The following is a 21,706-nucleotide window of genomic DNA, read 5'->3' on the forward strand; positions in this document are numbered from 1 at the left end:
TTCAGGTCAGGCCTTCTAAGTGTTTCCATGCCATATCTAAGTTCCACATTAAAAGATGGGGGGGGGGGGGGGGGGGGGGGGGGGGTTGTTTATTACAAAACATCTAATAATTTACATAAACTGTTATAATAGCTCTACATATTCTTACTATTCAACCACCAAGCATAAAGATCATGATGTGACATTTTTTTCATTTGTCACACTGTACATTGTACACAGCATTACAGTGTAGCTTTAAATGCCAGAGGTTGTTAGCTCCCAGACTGGGACTTCACCTATACAGAGACAGAATAAAGCAGAAGCTTTAGAATTTATGGGAACATGTGCAGGTTGCCCAGGATCACAATGTCCAGGCTGGTTTGGAATCTCTCCAAAGAGGATGACTCCAGAACCTCTCTGGACAACCTGTTCCAGGGCTCCAGCATCCTCACAGAACAGAAATTTCCTCTCATGTTCAAACTGAATCTCCTGATTTCCAGTTTGTGCCAGTTATGCCTTGTCTTATTCCTGGGCACCACTGAAAAGTCTATACCCATCCTCTTGACCTTTGTCCTTTAGATACTGATAAGCATTGAGAAAATCCTCTCCATCTTCTCTTCCCCAGGCTAAAGAGGCCTAGATGTCTCAGCCTTTCTTTTTAAGGGGATACTCCAGATCTGTCATCATTTTCATAGTCCTCTGCTGGACTCCTTCCAAGAGTTCCCTGCCTCTTGTGAACTGGGGAGGTCAAAAGTGATCAAACACTCTAGAAATAGCTTTATTAGGGCAAAACAGTTAATGTGGAATCTTCTGCATTCCAGTTTGTGCCCATTGCCCCTTGCCCTTGTGTTAGATACTACTGAGAATAGCCTGGCTTCACCTTTCTGACATCCACCTGTGGTTGTTTCAAGCTGCACCTATTAAGTTTTCCAGAAATCTTGAAAAGAAAGTTGTAGAGCATAAATAAATTACTATTAGGTGTAAAAAGGAGGAAAAAATAAAAGGGGGGAAAAAAAAGCAATGAGACCTAAAAAATCCTGTTGGATAGATAACACACATAGGAGAGTAAGGTAACAGTCAACCCACCACACAACCCTTTAGGTATTGACAAAGATATTTTCTAATGCTGCTACTGGTGATCTTTCTTGAGGCCTGACACACAGCCAAGGGGAACAGCAAGTCACTGTCAGCCTAACAGAACTAGACAGAAAACACTCTAGGAAACAGGAGAGAAAAACAAATAAATCAACCATAAAAGCACCAAAAACACCCAGGAAAACTCAGATCTAGGCGCTCTTAGTTTCAACCACCAGCCCCTCAGAACCCCACAGCAAGAAGGCGGCGCCGTCTCGCTTATAAGGCGGAGCCGCTGCAGACGCCACACCCCGTAGCCAATAGCGGGCTCTGTTTACGCGAGGCGGGGGCTCATTACACACTCACGAGGGATTCCACACCAGGACCTTGCCGCAGAGGCTTCGGGCAGGAGGCGGAGTCCCGCCCCTACCCCGCCCCTCGCTGCAGGAAGCCGCGCGTCCGCGGTGCGTATTTATGCAGAGCCCGGCAAGGAGCGGCCCGGCTGAGCGCGGGGCGGAAGCGCCCGGCACTGCTTCCTCCCGCCCGGTTGCAGGCGACGAGGATGAGCCAGAGAGACACCTTGGTGCATCTCTTTGCTGGCGGGTAGGTGAAGCTGCTGCCTGGCGAGGGGAGCGGTGGACATGGTACTGGCCTCAGCCTTACTGCAGAGGCTGTCAGGATGGCCGCCCGCCCACTTCTCAGTTCCCCCGCCCTGACTTTGCTATCTCTGCTGCCCTTCTTTTTCCTTGGCGCTGGAAGCCGTACGGTGGGTGCAGTCCTGCAGCTGTTCCCCGCCCTTGTCGCTGTAACCCTGGAAATGGCTCTTGAGGAGTTTTCCCATCTTGTGTTCCTAGTGCTGCGTGGATCTTGCCTCACCATCGGACCCGCCCGTCGCGGCCTGGTCCAGTAGGGGAGCTCTGCTGCAGTCGGGAGAGGCTGTCCGGTGGTAGCGTAGGGATGCTTCCAGGGTGGGAGAACTGAACGCGCGCCCCTGGAGCACCGCGAGGCGCTGCTGTGCCTCTGAGGGGCAGTGGGGTAGAAGAGCAGGGGTCTCCGAGGGGTAGCAGCTTATGCTAAGACGCTCCTGGTATGCCGCTTCCCGTCCGGTGCCCGGAGGCCCTTCCGGGCCTGTAGGGGGACCGGTTGCGCTCGTGTGGGCCCAGCCGTGCCCGGGCAGGCGGCCCTGAGCCTCGCTAGCAGGCAGGGCGCACCGCAGTGCCTGCCGGCCCCGGATGCTGCGTTTTGTCACAGGCAGCGTGCGGGCGGTACGCGGGCCTTTGGGGGAAGAGGGGGTAAGGGTTGCCTTTATAAAGAGTGTATTATTTCTGCAGGCCCTTCTAGGAGGTTGTCCCTGTCTGATATTTTCGTGAAGAAACATGCTGAGCCCTCTGTGCACGAACCCCTCTGCTTCATCAGAGAGGCTGCCCAGATATGCCTCTTTGCTCAGGCTGAGAGCTGCAGTCTCAAAGGGCCGCCGTATTGCTTGAAGGCATTTCAGTACTATGGTGTGGGGCTTCACATGATCGTACAACTTTTCACCCATAAGTGCAAGGCTATTGCTAAATGTAAAGATGTGGCCCGGGTAGCTGTGATAAATTTGAGGTAATTATTGTACCTTCACAGTTGTTAGTCTGTCTTGATCTTAAGCTGAGTAATGTGCAGCATGTCTGGATTACACAGCCTGTGGTTCCTCCAGGCGTAAAAGAGCACCTACTTTAAAAGAGAAAGCTGGGCTTCCTGTTTGGAGTAACAGTAGAAAAGTATTTGAGTAGTGAGGATGGCTGTGTGAAGTGGGAGAAGCAACAGACTAAGAACATACTTTGCATCCCAGGAGAAGGCTTGAAGCTTGACTTTCTATGTGCTCATTTATTCTAGACAGAGGTATTTGATGTGGAAGAAGAGTGTAGCACTTACTTGGACCAGGTGTGTGTGATTTTGATACACTTGAGTATGCTTTGCATATTTGTGCTATTGCACATGTGATTTAGTATTTTTATTGGTGCTTTTTCACCCCCTTGATTTCTGTTGCTCTCCTTAAGAGGAAGAGGAGTTATATACAGCAGGAGGCACAAGATGTGACAGTGTGTACTTCTCAGAATTCACATCTTTGCAAACATTAGAAAAGCACCAGAAAGGAGGACTACCTTATTTTATCACTTTAACTTCATAGGCAGAGTTGTGTGTAATGATAGTGCTAGGTTTATAAAACTGAAACAAGAGTGGATGAAGATTGCCTAGCTCAACTTGTTGCAGAGAAGTCTGGTCATCTGGGTCAAGGGTTATTCTGTGAGGAAAGGGTTGATTATTATTTCCTCGTGTGCCAGCCACATGCTTCGTGTAACCTTGGTTCAAAGTGAACTGTGTGTGTTTGGTTACATTTAGCAGTGGAAAAGTTATTCAGGACCATCTCGTGATTCCTTTGTGAGCCCAGTGGACTACAAATCACCTGAATGATCTTTAGTCTTCAAGTGAAACTTGAAGAGAAAGGGAGAAAACTTTGTTTTCTTGTGTGTTTCACTGGTGTGGGAACAACGTGATATCTCTTATCTGCTGCCTTTTTTTTTTTTTTTAAAATGCCTGAGTTCAGCCTTCAGTTCCTGCTTTCTGTAGTGAAACTAACTGATGACACTGCTCTTTTAGCAATGTAGGTGGGGCTGTCCTGGGATTTTTCTGTAGCTGCCTAGCTTGCTTTGCCTGCTTTCACACTCCAGTACTTCTGGGCCATTAAAAATTTAGTTCTGTATTTCTAATAATTTCCCCCCTTATTCCTCTTTCTCTTATCTCTGAGTCCTTATCCCTTCCAAACAGGTCTAATAGAGCCTTTCAGCAGTGCTGGCCACTGGATGAGGAAATTACTCAGAAATTGCTACTTGTTCTGTTGTAAACTAACTTTTACTCAAGCAGTTTCAATTTAAAAAAAATCCCAGCTCTGTTTTATAACTGTGTATTAATTGTATCTGTGACACTTTGTGATAGAAATACTAACTTGTAAGTTTAAAAAGAGAGAATCCAGTACTCACTCAGAAATGGTTTTAATGTGCTTTCTAACGCTATGATGGAAGTGAAAAATAAAGGGGAAAAGAAGAAAGCTTGTCTAAATGGTTTTGCTGAATTGACTCATGTATTAGCCAGTACATTAACAAAGTACTGCTTTGTTTACATGCTACCACCTCCCCCATGTAATTCCTGGACCTTCTTGACTTCTTAAAATAGGATATTCTCAGAAGTTCTATAGGTAAAATAAACAGCAAATGCGTTTAAAAGTGAAAAACACGTAGCATGAGAAAATGTCGTACTTACATGAAGTAAGGTAGAGAAATAAAGAATTTCTCTTTCAGTATAAAAGGTTACTAACTTTTGAGAACACATTCCTTAACTGATGTAATTTGTAAGCAATTGGTTCCATGCAGTAGCTTCGTTGTCCCCAAAAAAACCACTTAAGGGCAGTTTTCTAGGCTATATTCAAAACTGCGATTGTGCTCTCTATGCTGAAGAGTGCATACAAGGAGCATACCTGATTGGATCAGTATCCTCTGTGGAATTGTTTCATGTTGAGACATTTGAAATCATTTGTGTAGGGGCATCATGACAAAATAGGATGTATTTCTCAGCTTCTGTTTCTGCAAGCCAACTAGTTAACACAGCTCCATTTGCTGTCAGTAGTGTCTTGTGCTTGTGGATGCAGGAACCACCTGGTTGCCTGTAGTGTTGGCTTGTGACACAAAACTGTGCTTCAGGTGAAACCTTTTCCCTGAGGTACTCTGCTGCATTGCTGACACAATACTTTGCGTTATAGGGAAGACCAGTATGTTTTGGATGTACCTGCTTGCAATTGAATGAAAATTCAGGTATTTTCATGATTTATTCTTCATTTTTGGAAAGCCTATGGCACTAATTCTCAACCTCAGAAACTTCCATCGGGGTGTGGAAACTTGCTTGTGCTTTGTTTCCACAGCAAAAGGAGGGTGGGTAGAAGGTGCAACAGCTGCTTTTGAGTCTGGGACTGGACAGTTTCAGGTTTGCTTATCAAGTATTTCTGTACTCTTGGTGTTTTTTTGACAGAAGCCGGCTTTTTCTAATTCACTGCATGAGGAAGTACAAGGAGGGGGCCTTGGTTTATTTGTTGTAATTATAGAACCATCTCAAACTGGTCTGTAGTTTAAATTACTCTTTCTGGTAAGTTCTTAGCAAATCCCTGCAGTGACTGAAATAGACTCAGGAAATGTATTTGAGATAAATATTTGAATTCTTCAGAAAGGTCAGAGTGTCAAAATACAGGAATTAAAGGTGAAAAAATGCTTGTGTTTTTCTGATTTAGGAAGACCCTAGTTAATGTAGCAGGTAGTGTGATGATTGGAACTTGTTACTTCCTTTCAGAAAACAGCTGCTTGAGCTATAACTAAATCGCCAAGGTCTTAGATTTGTCTCTACCCTAGATCACGTTCATCTCCTAACAGTGTCAGCCTTTCAGAACAAGTTCTTCCTGTTGTAAGACACAGGAGACGGCTAGTACCTTCCTGTCCAAACCTTAGGTTTTGTTCAGATACCCTTCTGTGGAGAATAAGGCAGCATTTCTTTAACACACTGATTAGCTTGGGGTTTGCTCCATGAGGTTTCCAAGTGCATGCCAGTTGCTGTCAGTACTAATGTAGTTGTAAATATTAATTTACCCAGGTTCATAACAGAAGCTACGCTGTGCAGGTTGATGTTTGTTTTGGATAATGGAAGCTAGTGATGCTTGTTTACACTGCTGTTTTTCTTGTGTTTACTTGCAGGTTTCTGTCAGCACAGGTGAATTATATTTTTATGCCATTAACTAGAAATATCTGATAAGTATTTTTAGCTTAAGGATATTAGCTTAGCTTACACTTTGAGCAAAGAAACACTTGGTGAATTAAGTGGTTAAAAGTTTCTGGCTGCTACTGCTCCTAGTCATTGTATTAGTGCTAAAGAGAAAGGAAGGTGTGTAATATACAAGTTCAGCAGTATAGTAAAAGGAAAGCCCTACAGTCTCAGGATTACTGGGAAATTCTTGGTGTTTCTGAAAGTTGTCCTTTCTAAAACTCTTACAATATCCTATCTAAAGAGGGGTACTGTAAACTTAATATACAAATTTGCAGTTGTATCTGTTGATGTGAGTTGCTCATGTGTTGTAAGACAGCACTATGAAATTGCTGATAGGTTTGGGACCTAAATTTGCAGTAAGGGGTGAAAAGATAAGGAGCTCTGCTTACCAGTGGCTTGGGGTTTATTACTTTGGACGGAGTCTTGAGCTCAGTTCTCTTGGCAGCCAGTATTTGCATGGAATTTTTGTTTTCATACAGGAAAGAGAAACAGATGGTAGAACATGAATGTAGACCCAAGATAAGAGGGTCAGGGTTATCTTTGAGTGTCTGAGGCTGTTTACAAATACTGTGAAAGGTGAATCTGAGACTAGTGTTACACAGCCTCATCTTTTTGCATAAACCTCATAATTATCTGAAGGAATACAGTCTTGCAGTGTTTCAATTCTGGGTCAGATGACACTGACATTTAGAATATTAATCTGCTTTGGAGCACCTGCAATGGCTGAAGTTGAGACCCTCATCTATACTGAAGTAATCTGTTTTTATTTGTAGGGATGTAAAGTAACAGCAGGATATACTTCACTGCTTTGGGCAAAGGCAGTGGTCTCTGGGCAAATCCCCTCAACCTGCTGTAATAAAAGATTTTATTGTGTGGCCATCTCTGGAAATAAAACTTAGGATTTGAATGCTTCACAGGATTAAGTTTTCCTTGCTATGTCTCACAAATCATACAGGTTTATCTGGGGAAAACAGGTTTCAGTGCATTTTGTGTTAAATTGTTAGCAGACTTGAAAGACCATATAGTGCCAGGTTTGTTAATCAGGTGATGTTATGGACTTCTAAATGCACGTTAGGGATCAAACTAAATGTGGTTTTGTTGCTTTGGGGTTTTTGTGCCTTTTTTTTTGTATGGTTGCTTTCTGGAATAAGCTGTAATTTAGGGCAACATTGCCATATTCCTGAATTCTTCTAACAAATGTCAAATAGAGACAACTGTTCTTAGTTTTACTGTCTAAAGTTTTGTCGCAGTCATGCAGTCCACATGATAAGCAGATGTCTGTTTCACTGAAGGTCTCTATTTCATGCATTGAAATACAGATCTAATTATCTTGACTGTGATGGTAGTGGGGTTTTAATCTTCCTATTTTACCTCTATACTTGTATTTGTAGATTTACCTACTGATGTTTGCTCTTCCCATTAAATTTATATGGGGCCTACAAGTGCCTTTTCACACCCTTTCATGATCTGGTGTTTCTGTAAGTCAGCTCTGCAAATTCTTCTTGCACTCACTTGGTGAAGCTGAAAGGCTGGATTAATCATTGACTAGAGGTAAATGTCAAGTTTAGGATAGGTGAGATGAGCCAGTGGAAGTAGCTTCCAAAATCCCACCTGTGTTTTTTGAGGAGAAATCTAAATCTTTTCTAACTATTCAATGGTTTTTTTCCAAACTGCTATTCCCTAATTTGTTAAACCACAAACTAAAAGAACTCCCCTTAAGTTGAGCCAGTGGGGATGGTAGCAGGAGTGGTGGCCACAGTCTGCTGGCAATTTATAGAACACTTCTGCTAAGCTGGAGCTGGTGACTGGCTGTTAAGGGCCTGCCACGACTTGAAGCACAAAGAAGTTGCTGTCTCAGTTTTTCTACTAGTGTGTTAAATAAGCAAGGCTGTAAATCTATTTCCAAGTAAAATATACTTTCACTGATTCTAGGGTCGGAGTTGCTTATTTGTACAGGGTGCATAGTTGGTTGTCTCTTCGTTTACCTACAAGCTGTGTTTACTGACAGTTTCTCAAACAGATTTCTGTCAAGCCTTTCAGTGTTTATCTTGAAGGTCAAGTGAACCAGATAAATCAGTGTAGCTCCTAGATTATGCTTTGACTTAATGGTTCAGTTCAGACTCAGAGCTTGTGACTAGTGAGCAAGGTCTGGTTCCTCAGTGTTAGGGGCCTTTTTCCTTTGATTCTTCAGTTCTCTATGCTTTCTCTATTTCATGAGGCTTTTTGGGGTCTGGAAGAGTGAAGTATTACATTTTTATAGAAGTACAAGTTGGGGATTTTGTGAAGCCTTAAGTGGTATGGAACCACATGGCACTATAGAAGTGCTGCTATATTAATTTGTAAGTAGCGATTTAAGGTCTTGAAGATGGGGGACAGGAGAATTTTAACCCACACTATCAACTGCTAGTGGAAGATATCCCAAATATTCCTGTTAAAAGAAAAATCAAACATCCCCAAACAAACTGCCCAACAAAACAGAAAAAACTACCAAGACTGATTATTTGAATTAGCATGAATGGGAGAATGTGGTGCAGGTAAAGCATGCCCAGTTCTCAGAGGGAGACAGTTGGTCTGCAGCTTCCTTGTGGTGCTGTTAGAAATAGTGCTGGCTGCTATTAGATCAGACGGTTATCACTGAACATTACTTGCTGTGGGCAGACTTAAAGAACAAGCTTTGAGTAGCTGTTATGTCTGCCCACTTCCTTAGTAATCCACTGCTAAATGGGGTATCTGTAACCTGTCCCCAGTGGCTGTCTCACAGCAGTGCTGTGGCAGTCAAGCGTCTCTTGTGGTGATGTGGATATGCTGCAGGGGAGCATGCAGGATACCAGCTCCAGGTCACTGTTAATCTTCAACTTTGGAAAATTTTTTCAGTGCAAGGTAGCTGTGGAGCCAGTAGTGTTAAAGGCTCCAAATTCTAAGTCCTTGTGAAGAATGCAGGCCAAGTTTTTTCCTTCTTTCTCCCCAACCTTCCATGATAATTATCTCATTAATATAAACCATACCACATGCTTTCTCTTGTTGCTTCAAAACAAGTCCTCATGTAATCTGTGGAAAACTGAATGCAGAGAAGTCTGAAGTGGGTGGCCTTGACTAGATCAAAGACAGGGGCAGCAACTCAAAATTCAGCTTCCTACATTGGACAGGCCCATTATCAGCAGTCTGCTACTGAACTGCAAGGAACACAGTAACTTACTGTCTTCCATGAAGATGTTCAGCTTCCAAAACTTTGTCAGATGGTTTTGAGGGCTAGTCTGCCTGTGGTTCTCCTGTCGTGAACCTGAACATGACACAGTCTCCTGCTGCTTCCAGAAATAAATATTAGCACATCTAGTCTGTCTCTCCCTGCAACTCTTTTTAAAAGTCTATTTTTAGATTACTGTTAGAGGAGCAAGCAAGTCAATTGCTTGTACAGAGGTGTTTTTGATATGTTACTTTAAAAGCCATGCCAGTCTGTTACTGCATGCACTGGGAGGCTATCTTCCCACCTTCTGTGAGAATACCTTTTTCCAACCTGATGAAGGAACTTGGTCTTTCCTTAATTAAAACTTGGGAGAGCATAGACTTCAGTCTAATGTTAGAATTAGGAGTAGGACAAGATGCCTTCAGGCTTAGTAATGCTATCTCTAGGTCACTAGGTCGAAGTGGAACATCAAGTGAACATGGCCAAACATCCAGCTTTGCAGCTGTTTGGTATCATCAGGTCAGTTAATACTGATCAGTTTAAGATGCAGTGCTGTGTGAAGAACTGTCATTATTTGTCATTCTCTGCAAGAGAGGAATCAACACATTGAAAGCTACCTTCCTCTGAAGGTTTATAGGAGGTCTTGAGTCTTGGCTACTGCTTCTAATTTGTGCTGAACTCTGCTTTTTATTGTGGAAACCTTTATTTAAAAAATACTGTTGACCAAGTCTTTTAGCTTTTAAAAGGTTTGGGGTGGCTTGAGCCTCTTGCATCATAACAAAATAGCTGGAAACTCCCCTATCAGAATCAAAGAACAGCTCTAGTTAACTGCTTATGAGAAGTTGTTATGGTTTTAGCGAATGCTGGACCCTGCAAATTTAGTAAGAATTACTTTTTTATAAGTGGATTTCAGAATGAGTTATTGCCAGTAATTAACACCTTAATTTAAACCTGAGCTGCTCTGGTTATGTGGGGGTTTTGTTGCTTTTTAAAGAGTGTGTGGTTGTAGTTTTAGGAAAGCTAACTGGTGAGGTTAAGACTGGTCTCAGAAAAGCTTCAAAGAAAGCACTTTTTGCTAATGGTTTCCTCATGGAATTGGGGGTTGTCTTTGGAATCAGTTTTCTCCCATAGAGGCTGTATGTGATTGTAGTTAAACAGGTAGGAATGTAGATATTCCTAAATTGGTTATGGACAAGCATCAGAACAACGCTGTGAGTAGAGCTGCTACAAGGTAATATGTTTTTGAGTGTTCTGCTCTAGCAGAACAAGAGTACTCCTCTGTTGGCACAAGTCACACATGGCTTGGCTTGCTCATGGCAATGAGTAGCAGACTGAAGCAAAACCTGCCAGTTTTCACCTGCTTAGTTACTTCAAGCTCTTTTGTCTTCCAGGTTCTACCCTGCAGTATCTAGTCTGTCTTGGTGTAATGGGCAGAGCTCAGGAAACACTCAGAGTTGCTGCTTTCATGGTGCAATGCCCAAAATACAAATGGATTTCTCAAGATGCCTTCATAGTATTTTAATTTTATTATGTTGCCATACCACAGGTTTTCCATGTAGCATTGCATGCATAGTGCATAAATATTTTATACCCTTAATTTGTGGCACCTTGTTTGTGGTCAAGAGTGCACCAAACAAGTTAAATTTTACCATAAGAAGTTAAATATGTTGACTGAGCTACTTTCCAGAACTCATTTGAACGGCATGTCCTGAAGACTGTGCTCCTTCATTCCTTTGGGAAGCTTTATTTTTGTCTGTTTAAATTTTCATTCCAAATTGTGGGGTCAAACTGATTTAACAGTTTGCTTGCCATAGAGGGCAAATAACTGCAGCATTGTCATGCATGTTGTGGTGGTTCTTCACCTTCTGCAGTTTGAGTGTAATGTTAATTATACGTGAATGTACCTTTTGTTTCTTTGCAGCTAAGAATATAATGATCCTATTTCTCGTTGTAGATGTGGAGGTACAGTTGGTGCAATTCTGACATGTCCGCTGGAAGTTGTGAAAACCCGTTTGCAGTCCTCTTCTGTGACTCTTTACATCTCTGAAGTCCATCTCAACACTGTGAATGGTGCTAGTGTCAATCGAGTAACCAGAGTTTCTCCTGGACCTCTTCATTGTTTGAAGTGAGTTGCTCTAGGGTGTGGGGCATTTTGGGGGAGGGAACAGAGCTATGTTGTGCAAATCCACATGAAAATTGCAGACTCTTAGGTCTGATGTCCAGTAGCCGGCAGGAAAGTTGTACGGTTAAGCTGCTAGACCAGGCCACAGGCAGGGTTCACTTCTCTGAGGTACCCAAGCTTGCCAGTTCTGGGGAGGTACCTGCAGTGTTTGGCAATGAGGGTAGCTTGCTTCTAGAAAGGACCTGCTACTGCTTCTTGCATGTGAGAACTCAGACCAGCCATCTTTGATCCCCAATTATTAATGAGAAGCAATGTGTAAAAAGCTTTCTGACAATTGCAGTGTAGGATTTAGACTTAAATGTTTAGAGGACAGGATTTGCTTAAATGGAGGTTGTATCCAAATAGCTCCTTGAACAGAATATAGTTCTTATCATGAAAGTTCTGATTCAGAGCTTTTTTTATGTGTAAATGTCTGATGGGAACAGTTATGTAGGAAGGAGGAACCTTTAGGGGTTAGGAGAGCACCTTTTAAATTACTTAGCATATTGACTTCTGTGGGTAAAAGTTGAACCATTTGGCTTCTTCACTGAAAGTATGCCTATCAATTTCTCTTCTGTTTAGAAACCTCTGAAAAGCAGGATGAGCAGATACTGGTTTTATATGCCACTCTGCTAGAAGCCTTAAATCCAACCCTAAAAGCTGAAGTAACATGTCATTCCAAAGAAGCAAATTGAGACTGAGGTAGAAGTAGTACATGCTAGGCTTTATTGATGCATCTTGTTTGTTTTGTTGGCTATCTGTGATACAAGAATATGTATCTTCTGCTTGTCTTGTTCTGTGTGTAGATGTTCATGTTTTTTCCATGTCAGTATCAAGCATCTGAGATACCAAGTATCTTTTTGGAGTTTCAAGTTCTTGAAGTACAGGAGATAAAAAAAAATCTCAAATAACATGGCAGTGAACTGTGACAATACAAATATGCAGGCACAGGACAATTATTCTTGGTTAAGGAACATGTGCTTCAGTGGGGCAGTCAAATTGAATCCCTGTCACTCTAATGCCTTCACTGTTACTTGATAGGTTATGACTCATGGGTGCCAGGGTTTGCTTGTCTCCCCTCATATCAAATTTGGTGTACTGTTCTAAGGCTCACAACATACATCATAAAAACAGTGAAGCAGGCAAATGATGTCAGAATTTCAGTTAACTGACTGCTGTGGAATCACTTCTGTGTCCGAAGTGTCAACTGAGGTGACTTCAAAGGCATCTGTATCAGGAGTCAGAGAAGTGGTACAGTCACTGCATGCTCTGGCAAGAAAAGCATATTCCATTATTCTTAAGCATCTGTGGTGTGTATCATATTGCAGATGGCTCTCTTAACCTTGCTGACTTTAACCTGAGGTCTTGATAATGGAAATCTGACTAGCTTCCCAGTGCGGGTTGCCCCATGTGACAGAAAGCAGGTCAGCTGAGACTGTATGGAGCATTTGTGCTGCCCTTTCAACCATGGATTTGCTATTTACTGCTTTCAGTAAACTGGGACATGCTCTTTAATGTGAAAAGTTTCTTGAGGTTTTGGTGTAGACTCTGGAACTCCTCCAGCTGGTGTTTGTGAATGCCGCAGTTTCAGTAACTACCACCACTACAATCCTGCCTGCTGCAACCTCATTAACCCTTTGTTGCTCTGTCAAGTCTAGGAGCACTGTAGATCCAGAAGACACAGACCTGCTCCACTTTACTCCCAAGTTTCTCCTAAGACACTGAGGTTCCTGCTGCTTTGTATGCCTTCGTATATATGCATGTGTAACACATGTTGTGGTGGTATTGGTTTTGTAGTAGTGTTTTAAGTAGACTGATAATATTAATTGCATTCTGCTTTGCTGTAATGTGATGCTCTACCCAAGCTGACTTCTAGAATAATAAGATTTTTGCTTTGAAACTCCTTCCATAAGTGTTAGAAACAGTTTACAAATGACAGACATGTTGAATCAATTTGCATTTCCAAAGTGCTTTGGTGTATGTGCTCAATGCTCTGCTTACTACTGTGAAAGAAGCTATCCGTATAGTGAAATCATCTTTACTTGCAGGCATGAAGTGTAGATGTTGCTGGACATCTCTTATGACAGCAGTCTTAAAGAGTGAAGGTAGCAAAGTTTCTGTTTGATTTAATAGAACTATGGTGAACCAGCTGCTGGAATTCACAAGAGGTTTAGAATCTGTTCTACTGCTATAGATGGCTTTCACCTGTTTGTTCTGATGGTAAATGCAAAACAAACCAGCCATTTATACAAGGGTAGCTTGCTTTATTGAGCAATTGACTTGTTGTTAACCTGCATGTGTCTTTGAAGAAGAAATGCAGAGGAGTGGATATTGGCCAGTGTTTCTAAATCAAGAAGCACAGAGTTCAGGTTTGAAGTATCCAGTGAAGTAGTTAATTTTTAACTTAAATCTGGTTCTAAAGCATTGCTACAGCAGTTTGCAGTGACGGGATGTAGATAGTCCTTGTTTCTCCTGCCATACTTTTTAAGGCACCGCATCTGATTAGCATCTACATTGTTGGACAGATTGATTTCACTGAGACTAAATATTAATGGAGTATCCTCTTACTGTGTCAGTGTACCTTGCTGTGTACTGGACTTGAGCTCTGAGTCCCACAGGCATAGATATTCCAAACACTTAAGTATTAGTAATGACTTGTTTGAAGTCTCGGTTCACTGCTGTTTCTCTGTAAATCCCACGAAGATGGAAAGTGATCCCTCAGTGCCACCCAAGCAGCCTTTCCAGAACTGTTTATAGTGGAGACTGTACCATGAGATGCTACAGCTGTACTGTGGCTGTGACACTATTCATGGGTTACACTTTTTTCAGTTATAGCTAACTTCAGTTTGAGATTGTTGCATCTTTTCTACAATGACTTGGAAAGGGAAAAAGCATTTGCTGCACAGCCCAGCAGCAGTCCTTGGGTAGGAGCACACAAGCAGCAATTAAGAACTGACAGGGGAATCTCTGGCAGCCTTAAGGAGAAGCTGCTTCTCACATTGGAGGCTTCTGTTTTAATTTGCTGTAGTCAGGATAATCACCATATCTTAAAGAATAAAGGTCAGAATGGGTTCCTGTCTGAGCCCTTACTGGATTTAAATCATTTATGGGGATGGGGAAGATGGAATGTTGTACTTACATTTGTGTCAGAACAAGAGCATCAAGAAGAGTAGCATCAAAATCTCTTCTGAACAATCTACAGGAATGGGAACATTTCCATGCTAAGTATTGACGTCAGGCTATACTTCTGCATTTAGAGCCTGGATTTCTATGGCTGGTCAAGCCATAATAGTATTTTATTTTGTGCTGGTTCTTGGAACTGACTCTTTTTTTGTGGTCAGAAATGCCTTGTCAGTTGTTATGAAACTTTTGCACAGAATAAAATTTTAATTTAGTTATCACAGTATCACCAAGGTTGGAAGAGACCTCAAAGATCGAGTCCAACCTGTCACCACAGACCTCAGGACTAGATCATGGCACCATGGGCCATGTCCAATCCCCTCTTGAACACCTCCAGGGATGGTGACTCCACCACCTCCCTGGGCAGCCCATTCCAATGACAAACTACTCTCTCAGTGAAGAACTTTCTCCTCACCTTGAGCCTAAACTTCCCCTGGTGCAGCCTGAGACTGTGTCCCCTCATTCTGGTGCTGGTTGCTAGAGAGAAGAGACCAACCCCTTCCTGGCTACAACCAACTTTCAGGTAGTTGTAGAGAGCAATGAGGTCACCCCTGAGCTTCCTCTTCTCCAGGCTAAACAATCCCAGCTCCCCCAGCCTCTCCTCATAGGGCTAGTGCTCAAGGCCTCTCCCCAGCCTTGTTGCCCTTCTCTGGACACATTCAAGTGTCTTGATGTCCTTCCTAAACTGAGGGGCAGAGCATTTTAAACTGGTGGGAAGGGCATATTTTTAATTGTGATCTGAATCTTACAGTATTGTCACTCGATTTTTCTAGGATGATCTTGCAGAAGGAAGGTCCTCGATCTCTCTTCAGAGGCCTGGGTCCTAATTTAGTAGGCGTTGCTCCTTCCAGGTAAATACAGACTTTTACAGTAAATGAAACAATTTTGGTGAAATATCCTCTTCTGTACATTGTTTAAAGGATTTAAGTTTCATTTGGTGCAGTTTTCATCTTCATTTGTACATACTTAATAGCAAATAACCTTTGGTTCCTAGGTTAACTTGCTCAGGAAATGGGCCACTCGTGTACTCTGCAACTCCACTCCCTCATTCCCACCCTGCCACAGCATTTACTGTCCTGTATACCACTATAATAGCATTTATTGTTGTGTGCTATCCTTTGTTTAGTGAAGAAAGAAAATGCTGAAAGACTTGCATATATAAACAAGTTTGTGTCTTTGAAAATACAAAGGTAGATTTGACTTCAGCTTTCAGTTAATCCATCTGTAGAAAGCAATTGTATGTCTGTAGCCTCAAAACACTGGGTTGTTTCTTCATGGCTTCTGGCAGAGCAAAGTCTACTGTCCTGATGCAGTCAGAAGCCTGTTCTGAAACCTCAAAAAGGGTGACACTTGGTAGGATGACACTTAACAGCTGCCCCAGAGAAAGCAGATCCATCAGTGGGCTGGACTCCACAATGTATGGGGTCAGTGTCAGAGTGCAGCAGACAGGGATGTAACTGCTGTAATTGGTGGTGCTAATGCTATTGCCAGTTGCTCTGCATCAGCACAAATAGTCCAGCTGCTCGGCTGGTGCTGGCAGTGATAGTGCCAGATATGCCAGAGTTTGAATTGATCCGTTGGTACAGGTATTAGCTGAAACTCATTCCAAGAGTAGAACACCTAAGGAAGTGTATGTAAACAAAGCTCTGTAAAACTAATGTAAGTACTTATTCCTGGATGACCCTATAGTCATTCTTACACATTTTAATTCCCTTCTTTTCAAGAGGAGAGTCTTTATGCAGAAGAAATGTCTTCCACAAAGGTTTTACTCCTTCTCTGTCTTAGTGCCCTGTTTTGTGTTTTTCAAGGGTGTGGTTGCTGTGTGTTTTGTTATTTGGGTGTTATTTTTATTGGGATTAGGGGGGACCTGAAGAGATGTCTCCTCTGCATACCTTTTCTGGTGTAGAGTCTCTGGATGCTTCTGGAAAAATTTATTAGACCAGACTCTTTATTCAGCATTGATTTGATCTGGCTGATGAGGTGACTTAGACACAGGATCCACAGAACAATGGGAAAATGTAACTCGGGAGTTGGAGTACTTTTATTTTAGCAGCCTTTTTTCGAGGAGATAGGAATACCTGAGGTTTTCTGGTCACTGGTTTCTCCAAACAACAATGTTGAAGTAAATCCAGTAGCTTTCTTAGTTGTTGATACACCTATATGAGCACATCCTAATCTGAAGGGCCTCTTCCTTTATTAGATAGTCCCTCTGATCTGAATGCTCAACACTGATATTGCTTTAACAGTGATTTTTCTGCAGCAATGGATACCACTTTTAGTGACTCCCTTCAATGAAGAATAATCTCAACTGCAAAAAATCTCTTCCCTAAATTTTATGTTAAGTGTCTTAATTCCCTTTCCCCCAGGTGAAATACTTAGCTTATTCTCCCCCTCCTCATACTAAAAATGTCAACTTTATAATGTGTGAGGTCTTCCATATGAGCTCATCCTCATTCCCCTCTGGCTAACTGTCTTCACCCAGTACTTCATTTCAATTAAGCATTAGCTAAGTGGATTTAACAGCAGCCTGTTGTTTAAATAAGCCGTAGAGAAGCATGTTTCATAACACATCCAATATACTTAACCGAGTTGAGATTCCATTTTGGAAATTGCACCCATGAAGCAAGCACTTTATCTTTTCTGTAACAAGGAAAAACATGTTTGCAAAGCTAATGAGGTTAAATGTTCTGCTCATGAAAACTGGCATGTTTGTTTTTTACTCTTGTGGAGAGGTGTCTGTGTTTGAAAGTAACAATCTTAAATGTGAGGTTTTGGGTGTGCTTCAAGTAAGGGGTTATAGTTTTCATGAATGAAAACAAGCAGGTTTTTTGGTTATGTAATGCATTGGTATGTTAACTTTTGTCTCTGTTTTGTTACCAGCTCAGACTTGAACGTAGTACAAGCTTGCAGATTTTCTCTGCATACACTGCAAAAAGTAATTTGTATGTTTTCAATCAGAACTAAAACAAAACAGATTCCAGCCTCACAGCTCTTCTAGCATTTAAAATATACCTTGTGGTTATTAGTATTTATATAGTTAGGAATATATACATCAAGTACTAGAGCAATATTATATGTATAAATGCTTGGCTTTTGTAAAGCTACATATGTGCTAGTTCTCTTGACATTGTAATGCTATTGAAATTAGTTTAGGTTTATGAGAACAAATTTGATCTGTTACTAGAGAAATACAAAACACTAACTTCAGTTTGATTTCAGCAGTGTTTTGCTTCCTACTGTCACAAATTACTGCTGTTCTTATCCTTCCCCTCACTAATTAATTGGAGCTGCTGGGGAAGAAAAAGTTGTGAAGTGTGATTTGTTTTCTTCTGTTTTGCGTGTTTGTTTTTTTCCTTGTTCTTTTCTATTCTTAGAATGGTCCCACTACTTTGAGTAGCTTTCTACTGAGGAAGTAAGACTTGACCCAGACTCTTCTTGAGTTAGTGAAGTTAATGGCACTGCTTATGGAAGTATTGACATGAAACATAACAGAACTTGGACTTTGTTCTTATTTCAGAGCAATATATTTTGCTGCTTATTCAAACTGCAAGGAAAAATTGAACAATATTTTCAATCCAGATTCGACCCAGGTACACATGATTTCAGCTGGTGTGGCAGGTAAGGATCTGTAACTTTTTTTGTCTTCATTCTGGAGTCATGGCTACAAATGAGGTGGCAGTAAATAGGGAAAAGAAAAAAAAATCAGTGATATTTTCTTCTAGTATTAACCTTCTTTGGCATCTCATTAAAGACACTATCTGCATAATATGTGCATGAAACTTTCCACTGAGTGTTGAAGATCTTTAACTGTGTATGAACAGTCTTTTCTAGGAAGAGTTGTATGCCTGGTTTTTTGAGTTGTGAAGTTGTGAAATGGAAAAATGAAACTCCAGTAGCTTCTCGTTATGCAGACTATAAATCTGTTTGCACTTAAATCTGGTTTAATGCTGCTTAGTCTGGTGTTTTTACTATCACTTTGTTACAGCTTTGGTTTTGCCTTTCTGAAATACACCTGCAGATGTTTGTATTAATTATATATAGTACTCCCTCCTCCTGTGTTCAAATACCAGTCTGAAGTTTGCTCTACCTCTGAAGTGATACTGAGCAGCTTTCTGTAGTTTTCATACATGCCTCTCTAAACTCCTGGTTTGTATTTTCAGTGTAGCTTTGGTGTATATAACAGCTCCCAATATTTGTTGCTTTATTTATATGTTCTGTGCCTTGAGAACATTAACAAGAGGAGTTAAAGGCAACTGAGCCAAGTTACTTTGCTCTGGTCTTATCAACCCTTGGGCTGGCAGTACTTCACCTGTTGTTGCTTGTGTCTTTCCTACAGAAGAAACTTTCTGGAGTGTTTTTCTCTGTAGGCCATAGACACTTGGCCAACAAATTCTGACAATTTTCTGGTATCCTGTTGAAGTTTAATTCTTGTCACATTGTGCAACCAGTCTGAGAGTACTAGCTATCTAGAATGGGCTGCCAAAGGTGATGTCAGAATGAATAGGATTAGTTTTCTATATAATATTTTTAATAGTCTGATGTAAAGAAATTGTTACATAGCCTAGGAAAGATAAGTGATACTAGTTTTATACTTGAATAACACACTAATGGTCACCTCTAGCACATAAAAATGTGATGTCAGTTTTTAATCTTTGTAGATGTGTAAGGAGAGCAATTCTTGTCTTAAAGGGGCAAAATAAGTTGCTCAAATGATGCATTACCACCTGGGAATGTGTTAGGTGAGCAGCATAGGGAATAGGATGGAAGGGGATTTTTGAGACGCTTGTCCTAAAGAATCAATTACTCAGAAATTTGTTTTCAGCTATATGTCAGGGAGAAAAGTCTTTAAGTTTAGAACCTGTCACCCATGCAGGTAATGAGGATTCAGAGTATTCCTCATCTTTGGAAGGCATTTCCCTCATTCTGTAGTGCAAAAAAAAACAAACCACAACATTTTTGGAGACATCCTGTAGTGACTTCTATGAAGTACTGGCAGACACAGACTCTGTTTTGTTAAGGAGTTCTGTATCTGCGAATTACTGCTCTTTCATAAGGTTAGTATTGTGTTACACCTAGGACTGCAGGAGACTAGGGTAAACACTCTTGAGCTTTAAATGCTTTTTTTATGCTCCTATACTATTTTTAATATTGAACAACTCCTGTGCCTGTTGTTACTCTAACTTACCTAGTTCTGCAGCTTTATTTCTAAACCATACAGCAAATGAAGCTGAATCCCCAGTGCAGGTTCACTCTGCAGGTCACCACTTGGCACTGTCACAGACATTCTCTGGAAGGCTTCTAAAAAGTTTTTTTTGACACAATTTCTTTATATTCAGTACTGGTGGTGTTCTGATGTAGTCAGGACTGTAGTTAACATTAGGAGTACTTTCTTTGGAATATGCTAACCTTGTTTTTGTAACTCTAATATATTTCAGAGAATGCACTTAAACCAGCTATTAACAGTTTTACCTGAAAGGTTTGTATTGCTGTGTTGCAAATCAGCTGAAGGAAATGACAAAATAACAGGGATAAGGTTGAACGTGAGCTCTTAACTGGCTGATTTAGGGCTGACACAGAACATCACCATAGTAAGTTTTGGGACTTAGGATTGTGAAGTTTGCAAGGTGGATAGATATTCTAATAATCAGCATGGAATAATCAGTATTGATTTTTTTCTTTTGCAGCTGCCATTGGTTTCAGTAAGGAATTGAGTAGCTCAGTCAAGGGTTGTTTGGTTTTTTTTGGATATGAACTTTCTGTTACATAAAAGCTTCTAACACCTAATGAGCATGAGATGGCTCTAACTTGTCTTGTATACAAGTACTTGAAGTAGTGAACTTCAGTTGACTTTAAATGCTGTTTACTTGTATTGTCATTGTCCCTAAATATCTCAGGCTAGTCTAATGTCACTGTAAAATAAGGACTTTCTGAATGCGCACGGCATTTTTAGAAGGGAGAAACTGAGGTATGGCACTTTAAGCTTTTCTTTGGTTTTAGGCCTGATTCTTTTTTCCAAAGATAAAACACATTTTTGTTTGGACTCTCATTGTTTTAACCCAAGGAGGATAATTGCCTTACATAATCAAAATTGTTTCTCTCTTGCTGTGTGCTAGCTTCCAGCATACAATTCATGCCACCTTCATATCTAAGATATCTGTGTATTGACATGAAATACTTGGTGATCTTTTGCTTACTACTTGGCATATCATATGAGGTTTTTGCAGGCTTGGTAAGTGACTGTTTGAAGCACATGACAGAAAAGTTTTCTCATGTCAAGACAGTCATTCACTGTACATCTGTTTAGCCTAGATTCTTAGATTCAGTATGAACTCTGCCTTCATATTGCACTTAAACTCTCTTGCCACTGAACAAAAAGCGTAGAGGACTGAATGAGATATTTGATTGCTGTGTGGCTTTCTGATTTACCATTAATGATTCATAGCCTCATTAGCAAATCTGCTTCCAAACTGCCTTGCCTTGTAAGTTATTGCTGTTCTTTCCAGAACTCTACTGGCAAACCAAGCCAAATATTTTTTATTATTTTTAAAAATGGGACCACTTTATTACTTTGAGATACCATATTTCTGTAAGTTTAAAATGGGACTGCTATTACTTAAAGGCATACTATGTTTTTGTAACTTCTTAGTATCTACACAGTTACTTTAGATACTAAATAAAATGCGTATTTAATTCATTGGTACTAGGAAGTTTGATTTCATAAAGCATGTATCTTGTTTTTTCAGTCCTAAGACTAGCTTTTTCCAATATTTGGGAGGGAGTGGGGAAGGAGGAAGGCTTCAATTGCAAATTTTATATATATGTAGGTAAGTATTTTGAGGTATAAAATCAAACTGCTGCAAACGAGCAGAAATTTCAGTACTCAGTGCATTTTACACAACTATTTTAATATCTTGTGGCCTGTTCTGATTATTTTTCTTTCTTTTTTTTTTCCTAAACTTTTACCTGAAAACAGTTAGATCTCACAATAACTAATTCACAAATCCTTCCACTGGGATTCGATTTGTACACAATGTGTCTGATGAGGTCACTGCTTGTTGCTATGATACAGAAAAGCCTGTGTCTATTTTAGGCATTTACTGTACATTTCTCCTGTGAAAAGAGTGAGATCGTGTCATCTCATGCTCCCCATCCGCAGGTCACTTCCTGCAGAAATATGGACTAACTTAAACCTCGTGAGTACTGAACCGAGCATCTCTTGCAGCCTCTAGTGTAAGAACCACACGTTGGGTTTGTAAATATCTATTGAATAACCAAAATAAGGG

At 41.0% G+C, this 21,706-nt stretch overlaps 1 protein-coding gene across 1 annotated transcript in view; it reads left to right on the forward strand.

Moving 5' to 3' along the window:
• Positions 1 to 1,500: 1,500 nt before the first annotated feature.
• SLC25A36 (solute carrier family 25 member 36) overlaps positions 1,501 to 21,706 on the forward strand; it is a 28,231-nt gene continuing 8,025 nt past the window's right edge. Inside the window, exons 1-4 of the mRNA XM_009904800.2 lie at positions 1,501 to 1,656; positions 11,037 to 11,207; positions 15,197 to 15,274; positions 17,941 to 18,041. Of these exons, the coding sequence (XP_009903102.1) occupies positions 1,616 to 1,656; positions 11,037 to 11,207; positions 15,197 to 15,274; positions 17,941 to 18,041 (391 nt within the window). The 5' untranslated portion in view covers positions 1,501 to 1,615. The remainder of the gene's footprint in view (positions 1,657 to 11,036; positions 11,208 to 15,196; positions 15,275 to 17,940; positions 18,042 to 21,706) is intronic.

This window comes from Dryobates pubescens, chromosome 13 (assembly GCF_014839835.1).
Source record: "Dryobates pubescens isolate bDryPub1 chromosome 13, bDryPub1.pri, whole genome shotgun sequence".
In the NCBI taxonomy this organism is placed as follows: domain Eukaryota; kingdom Metazoa; phylum Chordata; class Aves; order Piciformes; family Picidae; genus Dryobates; species Dryobates pubescens.